The sequence below is a fragment of the Parasteatoda tepidariorum genome, chromosome 7 (genome assembly GCF_043381705.1).
Source record: "Parasteatoda tepidariorum isolate YZ-2023 chromosome 7, CAS_Ptep_4.0, whole genome shotgun sequence".
Taxonomy (NCBI): Eukaryota; Metazoa; Arthropoda; class Arachnida; order Araneae; family Theridiidae; genus Parasteatoda; species Parasteatoda tepidariorum.
Window position 1 is genome coordinate 59146010 of NC_092210.1, and position 19366 is coordinate 59165375.

Genomic DNA, 19366 nt, shown 5'->3' on the forward strand with positions numbered 1-19366 from the left:
CTAATAAAGCTTGTTTTATTCTTTATTTTTTTAATAAGTATCCGAAAAATCAGAAAAGGATAAATATCAATACTTAAAAATAAAGACCCGATTTTTACTAAGAATCACCTCTGCAATTCTGTTTCAATAACTATTATGTTTATAATAATAAATTTTATAATAACTCTTATTGAAATATTGATTTCTTTCTAAGAGTAATACATTTTTAAACAGTAACTCTTTTTGATAGTAATTTTCGAATGTTTTTAATTTTTATAGATAATTTATACAGACCTTACGTGTACATTTGATGAGTTAGCCGAAAATGTACCAAAAGGATCTGAAATATTTGACTGGGAATTGGACAATTTGACTACAAATAGGAGGAGGGAAGTTGTTTTACAGTAAGTACTCAAAGTTTTATTTCATTTTAAATTTTGTCCTAGTTTAGTTTATAGAAGAGAATTAAAGAGCGATCATATACACCGAAGAGCCATTACATTATGACCACCCTGCTAATAACATGTAGGACCACCTTTAGCTCTCAAAACTGCTAGCACCCGCCGTGGCATTGATTCCACAAGGTGCTGATAGGTAGTCTGAGGTATCTGGTACCAAGCGCTCACCAACTGGTCCTGCAATTCCCTCACATTTCGAGGGGGTAGCGTAGCAGCACGAATTTGGTTTTCCAAATAGGACCATAAATGCTCTATTGGATTAAGGTCAAGTGAATTTGGGGGCCAAGACATGACTTCAAAGTCACTGGAATGTTCCTCGACGATTCGACCCTTATGACATGGTGCATTATCCTGTTGGTAAACGCCATCCCCCTCAGGAAAAACTGTTGCCATGAATGGATGAACCTGGTCTCCTACTATGTTCAAGTAGCTTACAGACGTCAGGGATTGTTCTATGAGGATTGTGGGTCCTAATGTGCCCCATGAAAACATTGTTCCTGGGCGAGCCCATTGTTATAGATGGAGGGTGGTCATAATGTAATGGCTCTTCGGTGTACGTATTAGTGAGTTTGAGATAATTTACATTGGAATGTATAAAAAATAACAAGAAGCTACTTGCAAAACTTGTTTTTCCATTGAAAACTACCCTATTTAAAGATGCAAGAGAAAACCACGCAACAAGGATGATATAGGCGACTGAAATTGAAAAAAAGTGGTAGAAAAGCAATACATTTTTATTCATTTATTATCTCTTTAATTATTAAATCGCTATTACCACTATGACTTACATTTCAAATTATTCATATTGAAAGCAAAATCATTCTTTGTATTCACTTTCAATTAAATGGAAAACAATATGTACTATGAAAATTTGCTTATTTAAATCTCTTTTAAAGTCACTCTTTGCATTTGCTAAAGGCGTGTTAGCGAAGTGGGAAATTCCCCTATGTTTTTAATCCCCTTTATTTTATTTTCAGAAATAAAATAATGCTAGATATTTTCCCCACTTCGCATTAGTTTTTGAAACAAGTAAAAACATTACCCAGTCGCAATTTCATATGAGAAAATAGCTAGGCGTTTACATGAAACTTTTAACAGATATTTCCAATTTTATTATGCCAATGCCATCAGCTGAAATAAAAATTTAATTTAGCATTAAAATTTGTCTATTTTCAGATTTTTATCGATGTTGTTTTGCATTATTTATGCCAGTAAAATAAATAAAAGTTAATTTTTCAGAATATATATATGCATATATATATGCACAGCTGTAAGTTATATAACCAAAACCACTAATCGATTCATTCTATAGCTTTACTTGAAAAAAATTCATAGGATTTCTAAAAGTTATCGAACTCTTATTTCTCCTAATATAATAAAGCAGCGATTTTATTTTCCACTTTGTTTAAATATAAAACCATGCTGTTGAATGCTATTCTATTTTAAACAGTTTTTTAATAACACGAGATAACGAGAGAGAAAAAATTATCACCTAATTCAAGATGGTGCGGGGAAAAGATTTTAGGTGTTACAACAGACTCAATTTTGGGTTTCCGACTGCCCATGTTCAACTCCGTAGCCTTGTAATGTAGAACCCAATTCAGAAGATAAGGAAACTTCTGGATCAAGTATTGGGAGAAGGTTTGCTTTCGTGAGGACTTTTTGATGAAACTAACCCACACTTGTGTTACATGGAAAAGAAAACCTTCCACGGTTAGCCTGACGGCAAGGCACTCTAACCCATGATCCGTCTACCACTGAGGATATTTTAGGTCAGCACTGTGTCCGGTGCGAGCTGGGTGCGGTTAAACCCGGTTCACCTCATTAGAAGGCAAAGGCTCAATCCCGTGAGCCACCACGGCTCCAATTATGTTCATAATATTTCAAAAAGTTAACATAGATTTATATTATTATCGTGAGAAATATAATACAAATATATTAAAATCGTTTTTATATTTCAGGCGCACCATGCTGGTCACATTTACCAAAAGATTCACCCTTCTGTTATTCATCCTTCTCATTTATTTTCTCATTTCCAAACTATTTTTTTAATTGTCAGTTTTTTGTGTTTGAAAATAAATTACTTTCAATGTTTATCTAATTTTAATTGTAGTCTATGAATGCCCTATGAACTTTTTAATAAAATACACTAAATTACCCAGGCATATTTAATTAAAATATTTTATAGATTATGCCACAAAAATGAATCACATATACGTGGCATATTCAAATTCCATAACAAATAAATTTAATTTAGACGAGTGACTACCTTGTGTACGAGAGGCAAATAGGATACACATAAAACGTGATTTTAATCTTTAGCTTCCAATGTAAATTAATGGCAACAAAAATTAATGAGTTAAGTAATTTCCCCCAATAAATTTTAAGAATTTTTTGTTATTATTTATGAACCAGAAACAATTTTCATATAAGACTTAAAATATGAAACAGATTTACTGATTTGTTTCAATTTTAAAGAAAGGGACTATACAATTTTTATCTTGCTTTTTGTTAAATACAGTGAAATCTTTAGGGATAACCAGGCAGCTGGCAAACAGCTGGAGCTACTTTTTCCTAACAATCCGCACTACGGAACTCTATTAAATCATAGCATATTTCATTTACAGTGTGCAAAATAAAAAACGAACCACATTGATTTTTTTTTCAAGAGAATTGAAAAAATTTTGCCCCGAGTTATAAAATTCGTTTATCCAAAGATGTCATGCAGAAAATAACTTTTAGTAAATATTTATTACTTTTTTAATAATGGTCGAAAAAATTTTGAACTGTTAGGTGTATAATTTTTTGCATCATTTTGAAAAATATATAATTTTACATGGCATAATACAAAATTTGAGCGAAATCGGTTGGTTAAAAATTCGACTTTTTTGAAATTCCAATTTCTCAGGACCGATTTTGCTCAAATTTTGTATTTTACCATGTAAAATTATATGCTTTAAAATGATACCAAAATTGTATACCTTACAATTAAAAAATTTTTCATTCATTATTAAATAAAATAATAAATATTTACTAAAAGTTATTATTTGCAATGGATTATCTTTGGATACAGGAATCTTTTAATTGTGTGCAAAACTTTTTCAATTCGCTTAAAAAGTTCCCGAGATATAGCGAAATACGCAAAAAGTAAAATTAACATTAAGGGTTCCAACTATTGGAACCATATTTCCCAGATTGCGACTGCCCCCTACATCTTAGAAGTCAGAAATCCGAATCCGTCGAAAAAAAGGTATGCTTATTCAGAGAAAGTACATTTTTGTGTCTGAATTCGTCTGAATTCGTAACTTAAAATATCGTCTGCATTTATTGATCAGCATATTTGAGGTCAACCCCTCGAGCCATTAAGATTGAGTCTTAGAACGTAAAGATCCGATCGTTAGATTCAAAGTTATTCAGGCTGGTCCGTTTTTATTTTTTTCGAGCACTGTACACCTTACATGAAATTTAATCAGCAATTAATTTCCACTACAAATTTAATCAACCATCAGCTTAATATTTTGATCCAACAAAATATCCGTAATAAAATCAAGCATTTCCAATTGTTTGTATGGAAATATTTATTTATATTTTAATAACGTGACTTGTTACAAATATTCTAAATTACCAACACAACATGTTACAAATAACTATATTTTATATATTTTTAACATATATTTGTCACATGTATTATTCATTCATCTATTTAAATATGGTACTCATGAACAACTCATTTTAAGAATTAAAAACTATTCAAATTTGATTTACATATAATATATCTTAATGCTACAAAAGAATTTTTCAACAGTTTTAGCTTCTGAATAGAAAATATTAACTGCCCCTACAAAGCAAAAACTATTTAAATAAGTAAAGCACTAATAAATTTCTAATCGATTGTGCATGAGTAAATAAGCATTACATATTTAACTTTGAAATAATTTCTTTCTAAGCTATTAAATTGATCTTACTTAATGAAAATTAGGCATTGAAAATCTTGGTCATAAAAGGGTAAATCTAAATGCAAAAAAATCTATCCAGACAATGCAAATGCTCCAAAATTCTTAAAATTCTATAGTTCTCCCTAGGAATAAAAAAGGGCAAAGGCTGCCTCTCAAAAAAGTTTTAAAAGGGCACTCATTCGACATCGTAAACATTTTTCAAAATGTATAATATTCTGAATATGATCTTCAACAATTTTTATATTACCCTCTTACACTATTTTACGTGTATATTTCAAAAAATCATTATCAGAATAAGAGAAGTATTTGCAGTTTATAAAAATGATTAAAGGCATGCTATTAGATAATCTACGGGCATCATTTTTCTTAAAAAAAAGTAAACTAATTAAAAAAAGTATTAATTGACAAACAACTTGAAAGATAGTTACATAATTTATACTGAAAATTATGAAGAAAAAAAAATTTTAAGTTGCATTTCTTTTGTTAAAAAAAATTTTTAAAAAATAGTTTTTAAAATTAAAATATTTAAAAAATTTATTAATATCCCCCCCCCCCTGGAAAACGAGATACTTATAAAAATCTAACTAGTTGAGAATAATCCTAACAAAATAAATATTTGTAATGGTAATCAGAAATAAATTCATAAACACAGATAATTTTACCAGTATGTAATTATTATTTAAACAGAATTAATTTTTAAAATAAAGGAATATGAAAAAAAGGCAGTGTTTTTGATGGATGGGAGGCTTATTTTTACAAAAAGGACAAAGAGGGCGAATTTATAGGGATCAAAGGGCTGTCAAGGCGGACCGCCCTTTTTGAAAATGCTTAGGGAGAACACTGCTTAATGCTTTGTCATTGACATTCTCAATTGTTCACGTTAGTCTAATTCTAATTACGAGCCGCTACAGTCATTTGCTGTTTATTTGTGCAACAAAGCTCGTGACAAAATTAACGAACCTAACAACTTTCTGAATGCAACAAAAATACCCACCTCATTGATGTTTATAGATAGATAACGTAAGCCACGATGGTTAAGGACAGTAGTTAAGGCACTGAACTGTCATTGTAAAGAACGGAGGTTGGATCTCATGTGGTGGCTTGAAGCCCACAAAGTTTTAGATCAACGAGAATCAGCTAATGTATATTTTAGATCAGATGTAAAAGTAATATTAACATTCAAGCTGACCTTTAGAACGAATCTTGTCTTGCCTAAAATTACAAGAACAGTTTTTTATTAATATTGGTCAATGAAATGTACCAAGTAGGGTATAGACATTTTAACAGCTAAACATAAAAAAGATAACATAGAATCGTAGCAGTACTTACTTTTCTCACTTGGTACAAAAAAAAACAAAAAAAAAACAGATTACTTGAAAGAAAATCTTGTTACACAAATAAACTGTAAAAAGCAGAAGCAGTTTATTGACTAGCACAATTGAGTGGAAAGGTCAATTTAGGGATGACCAAGACAGGGAGAATTGATGGACTTCCAGATCTCAATTCAAAAACATAATCAAATTAAAATTGTAAGACCAAGGGACAGAACATGAAGTAGACTTTTTTCTAACAAAAGTATTAAAAAAGAATTGCAATTATCTCAGTTTTTAAAAATTTTACTGTGATCAAAAAGTACACAGAATGCTTTGTTCAAAAGTCCTTTATAATTCATAGATATAGACAGCACTTTTATTTATTAAATATTTTTAAGGCATCTATAAACAATTGGGAACAGTCAGAAAGATATTTAATTTAATAGACTAAAAATTAATTAGCTTTAAATAAAAAAGAATTTTCATTTTATCGTTGTTACGAAAGGAGAAAAATTATTAATAAAAATTAAAATTAAATAAATTTTATAATAATTTTAAATTTTAATTTTGCAATGAAATTTTAGCTTTACAAGTTTTTAAAATGTTGCAAATACAATTAAAGACGACTGTTTATCTAAAACAACAGTGTTTGATAGGTATTAAAAAGTTTAAAGATGGTAGAGAATCTGTTAAAAATGAACAGCGGCTGCTTCGATTAATGATCAATCAAATTAGAGATCGTCCTCTGACAATAAGACACACCATTGAACAAGTTCCTATAACATTTGATTCATGTCAAGTAATTTTAAAAGAACGATTTAAGGTTATGAGTCATAATACATCTAATTGTTACAAAAACTTAAGCTTTTGACAAAGAAACAACTCAGCAATCAACTGAATGGTGAAGATGACCAAGTCAAAGTTGCTCAAAAATCAAATTAATGCAGAATGTTCACTGTCATTGTTGCAATTTTTGAACATTATAAATATTTATTGACAGGCCAAATAGTCAATAACAATCTTTAAGTGCTTTGCAGCATTTGCATGAAACAATTCATCAAAAAATGAAATTTGAAGAAAACTCTTAGGCTTAGCACCACGATAACACACTTTCTCATGCTTTTTTAAATTTTTTGAAAAATACTCAACAAATATGACCCACAAGCACCATTTTTTTTCTAATACAACACTGTGTTTTTCTTATTTATATAGTCGAAATTGACAAATGTCTCCATTTTGAGTCCATTACAGAAAATTTCGCTATGAACTCTGAAAAGCATATATAATAACGATTTTAAGGCATGTTTTGATGATCGAAAAAGCTTTAGAAGGAAAACATTGAAGTCATGGAGAGTATCTTGAAGAGAATAAATTAAATATTAACTAATACGTTTATATGATACTTTTGAAAATGGAGTGCCATTTGAGAAATTGAAATATAAATAAAAAAATTTTAAACAAGTATAATTTTTAAAAATAACTTAACATACATAAATTTTACATGTTATTTTGACGTTTCTTATTTTGTACTTTTATATTTTACTTGATATATTTTTGGTCAGGCATGCTAAAAATTGTCAATTTTGTCACCAGATATATTTAATAAAATTAAACCACTCAAACTTCAGCACACAATAATAAATATTGGAATTTTTTGCAACTTTTGAAGCCTACTGTACATAAATGAAGATTACTAAATTTAAAAATCATTTTGATTTTTTAAAAAAAATAAAATTGTATTTGTCATGTCTGTTACTAAATATGGTAACAGAAATGACCTTTCAAAGGAAAAAAAATTCTTGTGGCTAAATAGTTCTATAAAATGTTAAATATTATACTTAATTTAGAATAAAATCTCGCAAAATTAAATTATCTTGCTGAAAGAATTAAGAAATAAATTTATTTTATACAACTAATAAATGTAACAGACAACATGACATAATAAAAAAAAATACTTATTACAAAAAGGCTTCTGTTTCTTTAAAAAACACAGAACTTACAAAATGGCTGTTACTATTTCTTACCTACAGGTTCCTCACTGGTATACAAGTGTTATCTTTAAGACATTCCAATTGCATAATTAGAAAAATAGAAATATATGTATAGTAGCAGAGATGACATTAATTTCTGGATAGTTGTGTTTTATTAATATTAAATATTCATTATTTACTTATTTATAATCTTATTAGAATCTAATTTTAGCAATTTTACACGATTGCAATGTATGACAGAGTGGAAAGTATAGTCATTGAAATGTAATTCTTGTAATAAAATTTTAATGTTTTGGACAGCAGCATTTTCATTTTCCTTTCATTTAATGACCTAAAAATATTATTATTTCTGAATTAAGGCCCTAAAACATACTTCCTGTACAAGAAACTGTCTGCTAATTAATATGACACAAAGAAAAATCATTTAAAGTATCTTAGAACTTTTAAAAAAATACTTTCCATATGGAAAGCAAATGACACCCAATTATGAATATGATTCTTATACCTTTTGTTTTATGACACTATTTTAAGCGCTTTTTGATCGCAGTAATATATATTTTCTCTTTAAAACTCAAGTTAATATACAATATGACTAGCTGAAAAATGATTCAAAATGAAGGAATAAAATTAGGATTTTATCGACTATGTACAAAAGATAAAATTTACAATATCTGAATAATAAGAATTAAACAAAACAGGCTACTATTATAAACTTAAGCAAAGTTTTAAAGGATATGTTTGAAACGGGGCTGGTACGAAATATTGAAATGCAAACAAGAAATTTATTTTTATTTTGTAAGGGTGTCAAAGTACAAATTTAATTTATTTATACAGGGTTTAATACAGCAAACATTAAATTTTTCCAACAGAAATGCATAACAACAACTAATAGTATATTGAATTCAATTTCAGAATCTGACTTTACAAACTTCATCATTTTTGCAAGATTTAAAATGCATTATTGAATCAAAGATTTGATTATACTTGTAGTGTCTAAGTATTAAAAAGAAAAATGCATAAAAAAAAATGCTCATATTACTTTATAGAAATCATACAGTTTTCAAAGCACTGATATTTAATATTGAATAATTATTTCATACATATTCAAAAGGTTATACAACGAAAAAAAATTTGAAATTCAAAATTATAATTCATTAAAAATTTCACATATCTATCAAAAATTAAAAAAATTTTTGGTCTTCAAAATAGGGTAATAAATTTCCTCTGTGTGGGTGAAAACCATAAATTTTTTGAAGCTTAAACATAAAAAAAATGTTAGTTTTTAAAATCAAAAAGTTAAAGTAACAGTAAAAAAATTATATATGAAATGTACTACACAAGTACCTTAATTTTCATTAACTAATATGCATATTTCAACTTTTCACTTCTTCTTAAGGTTAAGTTATTATTTAAATTCCTAAACTTGATTAAGGTTTCCACATAGATTACAAGAGACATATGCTAGAATATTTATTACATTCTTTTAACTGTTATTCGACATTTTAAAATTAAAACCTAAAATTTATATTACAGTTATTCTTTTTTTTAAACAAAAAATGGAAAATGCATTTTTGACCCAATAAAGAAAATTTCAGGTCACTTTTAGAACATTAAATATTTTTTGATTTAATTAAAAGATTTCTTTTATTTATTTATTTTTTATATACATATGACTTTTTATTGATTTAAATTTTTTGTGGGGATACACTCTAATTTACAACGCACTGTACATATCTTCAAAAAATTAGCATGCAAATGTAGTATGTTTCTTAAACATATTTTAGCACCAAAACTCAGAACATATAAATTTAGTTCAAAATTATTTTTAGCATTTTTCTTATCAACCAATTCAGTTGAAAAATAATCTTAAATAAAAACACTCTAATAATTTTCCTTTGTACTTTTGTCAGCATTTGAAATACAGAAAAAATTCTTTAAAACTTTATATATATACATATATATATATATATATATATATATAAGTTCAAAATGAAGATTAAACAAAGAAAAATTATAGACATATGGAAAAAAAAGGGGGGGGGAATAATAAGTTTCCCCCCTTATTGTTTTAACTTAACTTTCTTGTTATTGAAACTTATTGTTTTTCTTAACTTTCTTCGTGTTTNTAAGGCTTTAAAAATAATCATATATTAAATTTAAGAAGTGAGTTTTTTTATCACCGAAAGAATTCGTAAAAACTTTCAGTCAATATTACAATATGTTTCAAAACAGTTAAATTTTATGTTTAAAAAATCAAAGTATTGAAGAAGCAAACAGCTACGCTCTATTCCAGCTAATTCTCTGATTAGAGACTCATTTGTGGTTCAACCATAAAATAATATTTGACAACCTCAAATATATATTGTTCAATTCTCCAGGTTTTTTTCTATTCAGATCTAGAACCTCTTTAATAATTTTTTTTAAAAATTTATTACCAACTATATTAACATCTTTTAAAACTGAGCATAATTTTATAAATAAACATTTTCTATAACACAACATTTTAAAATCAGATCAAACAACACTCAAGTCCTTTAAGTAAAATTAAGAGAAAAAATTGCTTTAAAAGTTTCAACTATACATAAGATCACTGCTCTTTAATAGGTTGTAATGCAGAATGACAATAGGTTTAATACATATAATAATAGATATTAGGGTAAATATAAAAGGTAGTAATGCCAACAAAAATTAGGGTTAGAAAAATTCATTTAATCCTAATGAATAATTAATTATAGATAATTTTTTGACAAAATTCTCAATTAAAAACCACCCTCCTAACTTGTATGATTCAGGAAAAATTAATTTTTTAATATTTTATAGAAATCATGAAAAAATGGTAATAATCATTTTTCAACAACACAACATATTGTAACATAACATCAATTAAGAAGAGAATATTTTTGTTCTTGAATCATTTTAAATATATAGAGGTGGAAAGAAAAATATTGAAAAAATTGAAAAGATAAGGGCTGAGACAATACACCATTATACATAATACCATTATAACTACTTTTTTAAATTCATAAATGCAATAAGTATAAGAATAAAATAATAACTAGATTACTGACTAAAATTTTAAGTAATAAAATTTAGAGAAAAAAGTGTAAAACAAATCGAAATAAAACTTGAAGTGTGATTTTCCAAATAGATAATCTTAATTTCCTAGTAGCAATTCACTTTTTACATGATGTTATTCATAATTTGGCAATTTTTTTTTTCTATATTGAGCAAAATTAAGATTGCTGAAGAATTCAATATAAAATTTTCCAGAGTCACTGAATTCAAAAGATTCTTGACTCTAATTTTTGCTGTCTGGAGTAATTAAATCTGTAGGGCATTTTATTGCTTGAATTCAAAATTTGGTGTTGCTATAATATAAATAGTGTATTTAACGGAATAAAGATGGTTGTTTTTGTATCATATGTGACATATAATCATCAACACATAATCATAGATTTGTGTGGTTGTCCTAACAATGATATATCATTTTTTATACTCTTAACTCGCCTATAAGTAATTTTATATGTTATACTTATTCTTGTTAAAGCCTATTCAACATATTTCAAATATTAAAATTAAAAAATAAAGTTCAAAGCCAAAAACTTAATTAATGACATAATTTTCTAAACTGTGATAAATTAACTAAAGAACAAATAATGACTGCAAAAAATTGGCCACCATATTCTATTTTGATCACTACAAACATATGTTCACATACAAATTTTACACATACAGAAAACCTTGGATTATGCACTATATATAAACCCTAACCATTTCACTGGGATATATTTTCTGAACAATTCATCAATGCATGAAATATCACATTATCGAAAAATAAAATTGCAAAGCTCAGAATTAAATTTCTCTTAAATATAAAGTTTATTTAAAACACTATAAAATTTAAAAGAATAGAAATAAAACAAATTCAAAATATAAACAAATGAGTTGCACTGTCTTATTTACAAATCTTCAAATCACAAATCTACAGAACAAAGGAAATATACTCATAAACTGGTCCAATGAAAAATATATATTTTTTTGGTTTCAAGATGTTAGCTGTAAAAAAAATAATAAATAAATAAATTAAGTTAGAAAAAAATATGAATGGCAACAAAAAGTGAGAATTCAATATTTAATAAAAATGAGATTTAGAATGTGTATGAAAAATACTTTCCCATTAAAATCTTGTTTAAAAAAATTTTTGTTCAATATTTGATTAAAGCTTAAGCTTAATATGCACACGAAACAGTAATTTGGAAAATTTGATTAAGACATTTGACTTAATATTTAACTTTACAAACAAAAACTCCACATTTTTAAGTGCAATAAGATTAGGGAAACTGATTTGCAAATACAGCAGAGTGGTATATCTGGACGCTGATTGATAGAATTGTCTAATTAATCCAATCAATCAAAGACCCCTCATTTCCCCCTGCTTTACAAATTAGCAAATACAGTACAGCACAGTTTACCTGGATGCCATGCCAATTTGCAGAATTGTCCAATTATCTTAATAGGTCAATTAATATGCATTCCCCCACCCCACCTTCATTATATATTATTTTCTTCAGTCATAAAATTCTATCTTAACCTTCAGATTCTTTGAAGGGAGTCAAAAAATTTTTACGTCTTTGAAAAAAGAGATCCCTTCACCATTTGTGCTTATTTTGCACAGTTTGAATAAGGGTGTAAAAGCTAAAATGCAAGAATCAGTTTTCTTCAGTAAAAGAACAAGTAACAACAACTAGAAACCAGGTTATAAAGGAATCAGTGAAGGCTTTAGAGGACAATGATGATAACTCTTAACACAAAGCAAACTGATTCGAAAGAATGTTGCATGATGCTTGAAATCTAGTAAAACTTTCTATCATAAAAATATCCTGAAAAAATATTTTTAATTTGGGTATCCATGCAAGAGGGCGATAGAGAAACTCACTGAGAAAACTTTATAACAGATTTTCAATAATGGATTGTAAGCAACGATAATGCTCATTGTTTCTAAACATTGCACAACGACCAAATAAAGAAAGGAAGAAAAAACACAAAATCCTTGTGCAATCAAGGTTGGCAAAAATCATGAATTCTTAAAAATTTCAACCATGTTTTCTAATGTTAACAAAATTACTTAATTATTACAAACAAATCACGGAAAAATAAAATCATAGTTATGTTTGATGAAGCTAAGCATCCTAAATTTTAAAGACATGGAGGCAATTCGTCCATTAAATTTCCAATGAAAAGTTACTCAGCTTTGATCTGAAACCGTTAAAAAAAATTTAAGATTCTCTGGGAAGAATAAGTCTTTTTCATTATTGATATACTATAACTACGAAATTCATAAGTTTTATTAGCACTTGTATTGAAATAAACAAAACACTAAATGGGTATAATTGAATTTATGTTTCTTAAAAGCAAATTATTTTAAATTGAGTTAATGGGGCATTATAATGTAACAATTACACATCATTCTTATTTACTTATTAGTCTATTTTGACATATTATTTACACACATTTTCTTTTCATTATTTCCTTGGATAAAACTGTCATTATCATTGAAATAAGGCTTTAAAAATAATCATCCTAAAGAATATATATATATATATATNATATATATATGTATATAAATAATAATGCATAAGACTATTTTAATTTTAGATTTATTATAAAAAATCTATTGGCTTAAATTGATGATTTTCTTAGAAAAAATCAGAGTTGTTTAAATCAATTTTAAAAAATCAAATGATTTCAACTGCGATTTTAATCATGATTTGAATCAAGTCAACCCTGTGTGCAATCCTTTTGTATTTACTAGGTCTCCAATTTCATTTGCTTTATTACTCTTATCCTGTATGGTCAATATTGTGGAAAACAAATGTGCACAATAGTCGCAATGGAATGACTACAGCCGCAAGATTTAATCAATTCTGTTTAATTCCCAGATTCAAAAATATTAAGGGATATAGGTGCAAAGATTTTTTAAAAAAAATTTAAAACTGCGAGGCAGAATGCAATAAAAAAATCTTTGCCCTATCCCAATAAATTATTTCAATAGGAACTGTATAGAGTATATACAGATAATAATTTTTATGTGATCTTCAAGATATTACCTGTACCAAAACAATTTTGTAGAAAATATTATACTATATTGAAAAATAAGTTAAATTATTTTTTAAACACACAATTTGAAATATGCTAAAATATGCATTTTCGTAATAGCCAGAAGTTTTATATAAGAGTGAAGGGAAGTTACCTAAAAACATTGTTACAGCTGTTTTATAAAGTTTAATTATTACGAAACTAACTTCAGATATTAATCAAAACATCACAGTCAATTTACAGCAATTCCAGCATTTTTGTAATCTTATCAGGGGTGATTATGACAAAAATTTTATGTGCAAAAAATTTATACTGATTTACATATCATACGATTCTCACAACCTTGCTGAACTTATGCCAACAGATCCGGATAACTGGGTTAGATTGCATATACGCAATCCTAACTGTAATCGATGTAAGCTTAGAGAACTAACCTCAGCTATTAATCAAAACATCATAGTCAATTTACAGCAATTCCAGCATTTTCGTAATCTTATCAGGGGTGATTATGACAAACATTTTATGTACAAAAAATTGATACTGATTTACATACCATACATGTTTCATATTCAACATAATGTTTTGAACTAAGATTTATAATTAAATTACTTACCAATGAAAAATACCTATCCATGAAGATATGTTTATTGTAACTATAAACTAATTTAAGAAGAAACTTAGTTCTTACAAGAATTGAGACATTAGATTTTAAAATTGCACAAATATTATTTACGATAATAGATTTTACAATATACAAATTGCAATGCATGGTTTTTTGATTGCCTGAATAAGAATCTCAAGGTATAACTTTAAAATCAGGGAATTAAAAGAAAATCGATGTTTGATATTAAAATTTCGCGAATTAGAACCGCGATATTAGAGCATCTCATTGCAGTTCCAAATATTCAAGATGGCAAAAACTAGCTAAACCAAACTAATTAAATCGTTGAAGTATCGCCAAATGGTCGAAAAATCGCATGCCTGTAAACGTCTCGTAAATGAAATTTAGAAAAAGTTTCAAAATTCACATTTTGGATTGAGCAACTCCGGGAAAATTTCCTCTAAGCATAAGCTTTTGATTCATAGAAAAATCACAAGCCCTATTCTTAGTTTTAGACATGGAAGGATATAAAAAACTCAAAAGACAATCAACCCTACTTTATGGTGTAGTTTTGAACGCTCACTTCTGCTCACTACACAGCAAGAATTTAACAAATATTTCCTAACATCACATTCTTCTTAACTTAAAATTATTTCTAAGTAAAATGAACAGAACAAATCAGTTTTGTATAACTACAAATAACAACAATTCATAAGAAATACTGGAAACAAAACTAATTACATTAAAATTAAATGTTTTCATTTTCTCAAGATTAATTAATAAATAGAAAATTATTCATTTAAAACCTTTCAATACCTCTTAAAAAGTGCTGGTTTAGCATCTTGTGTCTCCGTATTTAATGCAGCAGCAGATGGATTAATGGTTGGTAATCTTTCGGCAGCAGCAGCTCTTGTGGCAAGAAAACGATCAAATTCTTCTGCATGAATAATATAAAAAATGTGTTAGTTTTTTTTTCTGTCCCCATATGAACAAGCAGCAAAACTTAAAACTTACATCTGCTGTTCCATGTCAAAGTTGGATAATTTTACATAATCTTGTATTTATAATTAAAAAAATTCTTTGTGTCACGGTTATATTAAAATAATATATTATGCGATTATTAAAAAAACCTATTTGTTTAGAGCCTAGTTGCTGTAAAACTCAATCGAATTTCATAAAACATCTCCAAGATTTATTTTACATCCCAGGAAACAACTTTTAAAAAACATTCTCAACTGAAAAGTATATTACCGAATTAAAGACTTAAATAACTACAAGAGAAGTAGCTAAAAATTATATTAGGTAGATCTAAAACAATAGGTATTAAACATTTCACACTTTTGAATTTATCATTTGATCTTCTATGAAGTCTACCCCTGTTTATATTTATAAGTAATTAAGAGCAAAATGCATGGAAATATTATTTTACAGAGATCTAATAAAATCTATATAATACTGTGAAATATTTTAATATCTTGTCTGCTTTTAGCTACCAAATGCTTCATTATATACTCATTTTTCGGAACACTTCTAGCAAAAACATATTAATAAGAATATTTTTTATTAGCTATTATACTTAAATACATCGTTTAATTTTGCACTTATTCTTCTTGTGTAACTAAGTAACATGGTTGTAAATGTATTAATATATTTATGAAAATCAATTTTGTAGAGGGAAAAAATGGAAACCCTTTTTGTTTGTATTAATTCTTTTTCAGCACACTTTCCTATAAAATGATGTCTGGATCTTTCCTATTCTAGTACCTCAAATAGTTTATCAAGGACTATGCAATGTTTTAAAGCTGTATATGTTGTCAAAGAATATAGATTTTTTTTTTTATGGATCAAGTTTGTTCCAGTTCTTAAATTTGACAATTTTTGTTGAAATGTAATAAAAAAAGTTAATGATAAATTTTAAAAAATATGATAGATATTACATTATTTATATTCTCTTTACTATTATGGAACAAATGTTTTCACAAAAAAAGTAAAATTTTACTGTTACAAATTAAAACTTTAAACTCTTGTCCTGTGCTGAAGATGCTTGTTAGGTTTGTTAACTTTTATGATATTCATGCTTTTCTGATTGACTAAGAAAGTGCCAGAAAATTTTTAAGTTGTTAAACATTCATAGAATGCTTGCAATAATTTGAAAGCTATGCTTATAAATAGTAAGAAATCTTTTTATTTGCTGTTCCAGATGTTGAGGAAGTGTGAAAAAAATTATTTGAGAATCATTTAGAAGTGTTTTTAAAAACATTCGTTTATAATTCATGTAACTTGCAAAACAGCCTGTTGAGGTCTCATAAGCTGCCATTTTATATGAAGCTTATGAAATGACTAGAAGGTTAGGGTTCAACAAGCTATACATACATTATGTATAAATAATTTAATATGTAAAAAAAAATCATTTCATAGGTAAAAATTACAACTTATAAATAAGCTTGTAAAGCACGTAAAAAGGAGAGAGAAAAGATCAAGTATTTTGCAACAAATATTATAAATATTATTTTAAATTTAAATAAGTACATTTAGTATTATATTGATCTAAAAATAAGAATGATACCTGAATTTGCACCGGGTTCAATTGAAGGAGCATTTTCAGGCTAAAAACAAAGAAACAAATAAATAATGTAGCATGCGAAAAACCAACTAAAACATAAGTAGCAAACAAATAAAAATAACATTAATGTAAATAATAAAATAATTTAAAACACTTTATTTTCTAAAACTTAAATAAAAATTAACTGATTTATGCACTCAATGAGAAGCACAGTCTATCACTGTTATTATTCTTCAAAATGTGAGTATAAAAAATATCTCTTATGCTTAGAATAGTGAGTCTTTTTCATCTTACAAATTACTTTGAACAAATGAAAATTCAAAATGGACTATATTGTACACAAAAAAGGTTATAATAAAATTAACCCTTTGATGGTTATGAACAGGTCCAGCTCGCAATCGAATCGCGCTTCATACTAAGCGCAAAAGAGTTCCACTCGGGAGCAAGATTTAGACCGAATTGGTTAGAAATGAGCACTACTCGCCTAGTGAAATTTTCCCCAAAAACGTGCTGACGAGCCGAGCTCGTTCGCCATTATTATTCTGCATTGATTATGTTACAAACGAATCCTACTTGTAAAAGTTAGTTAGTTTTACTGTCTACAGATGGCAGTATGGGTTCCATGAATTTCTTTTCATAATGAGGGGAGAATTTTTTTTTTTTTATTTTGTTCTTTTTATGCGTATTTTGGAGCGTTTTTTAGGGTGTTTGTAAAATAAAATGACTCAAAAGCGAAAGTTAGATAATTATGATGATGATTATGATACAGAAAATTTATTAAGTTTTGAGTCTGATGAAGACTTCGTTCACAGTATTTAGGTAATTATTGTATTTAAATGCTTCATAAAGTTTTACATCAGTTGTATTTACTTAGTCCTTTCAATTTAATATTTGCTTTATATTTCTAATTAACTATTATTATTTATATAATTGATTATAATCATTTACAATTTATTATTTAATAATTATCATTTATTAATTATTTCAAAGTGCGTAAAAACTGTTATTTATGTACTACAAATACTGTAAGAAATTTTTAAAACACGTGAGGCAAGCTATCTACTGCATTGCCGGAGAAGGGTGACATTTTCAGAAGAATGGCGGGGGAAAACAGCTGCCACTTTTGAATACTGTTTACTCGTCACACTGCACGAATTAAGTAAGTGAAAACTGCTCATTTCTCTAACCGTCAAAGGGCTAAATAATTTTTAAAATTATATTTAAAAATATTTGCCTTAAGCAGCATATTTTATCATAGATGAGAACACTCGATTAATTTTTTTAAATTTATTTAAAGTTACTTTTTAAACTTTGCTTAAGAAGTATAAGTCAAGTATCTTTGCGTATAATCAAAACATGTAAACAAACCAGTAATAAATGCGTACTGACTAGTAATAATTTTAGTTACTCTTCCTTAGAACCAGTGTCCTAATTTTTTTCATTTCTTCCTCTGCTTATTTTATAACCTGCTCATTTTTTTGTGTTTAGGATTATCAATGTTCAACTTCAAAGCGTTGTAACTTTAAACCTAACCCAGAAGACAAGAGAATTTCTGGGGCAAGCACTGGTGCAAACTAGCTTTCCATGGAGCAATTTTGATGTAACTAACACATATCTATAGAGAAAAAAAAACCAGGTAAACCTTTCACAGTTAGTGCAAAGGTAAGGTATCTTGCAAAACTACGAAATTTTGCTACTGACCAGAAGCTATTGGCAGCATTTTTAAAGTTTCCACTTATAGAGTGTGGTCACTTTTTCAAAAATTAAAAATTTATAGAATTACAAAAACAAAAAAACAGTTGATATTTATAATGTAAGCCGTATCAATTGAAGCATTTCTCAAAATATTAAAAAAATTACAAGATTCATTGACAAAATGAAGAAACGTTTTAAGAAACAAACATGACAAAGTAATATTAAGAATATCATAAAATATTCATAATTCCATATTTATTAAAAAAACAATAAAATGCATTTTTGACAAGAAAAGTGCAGATTTTGAGACAACATTTTAATCGCTATTTGTTATATATAATGGCACTGCGGCCCAGAGTGACCATTTATTTTGCTCTATACCACGAGGGGACTCAAACTGCTGATTCATCTTCCCCTGAGGATGTCAGCACTGTGGTTGGTGCAAGTGGAGAGCAGAATTTGAATCAACCAGTCATTACTGTGATTCGAACCTCTGTTACCGAAGTGGGAGGCTAATGTTCTATCTCCTGATCCACCGCAGCTCAGTTTGTTAAAGAATGAAAAAAATGGGAACAATTTATCTCGCGAAGGTGAACGTTTTGTAATGTCATATCTTGAAACAAAAAAATAAATAAATTACCTGCTCTTCTAGCCACCTCTCCATTTCCTTAAATTCTTGCTCTCGTGTAAACTTTAAAGCATGATAAAAAAAAA

The 19366-nt window shown here is 27.5% G+C and overlaps 2 protein-coding genes across 2 annotated transcripts in view; one reads left to right on the forward strand and one right to left on the reverse strand.

The window, feature by feature from the left end:
• Positions 1 to 2538, forward strand: part of LOC107439331 (fatty acyl-CoA reductase 1) — a 34073-nt gene extending 31535 nt beyond the window's left edge. The window contains exons 11-12 of the mRNA XM_043040131.2: positions 259 to 383; positions 2399 to 2538. Of these exons, the coding sequence (XP_042896065.1) occupies positions 259 to 383; positions 2399 to 2489 (216 nt within the window). The 3' untranslated portion in view covers positions 2490 to 2538. The remainder of the gene's footprint in view (positions 1 to 258; positions 384 to 2398) is intronic.
• An 8829-nt stretch (positions 2539 to 11367) lies between these two features.
• The window catches only part of LOC107439333 (TOM1-like protein 2), a 29066-nt gene continuing 21067 nt past the window's right edge, over positions 11368 to 19366 (reverse strand). The window contains exons 13-16 of the mRNA XM_016051891.4: positions 19293 to 19343; positions 16961 to 17000; positions 15211 to 15331; positions 11368 to 11753 (exon numbers count right to left, since the gene is read on the reverse strand). Of these exons, the coding sequence (XP_015907377.1) occupies positions 11750 to 11753; positions 15211 to 15331; positions 16961 to 17000; positions 19293 to 19343 (216 nt within the window). The 3' untranslated portion in view covers positions 11368 to 11749. The remainder of the gene's footprint in view (positions 11754 to 15210; positions 15332 to 16960; positions 17001 to 19292; positions 19344 to 19366) is intronic.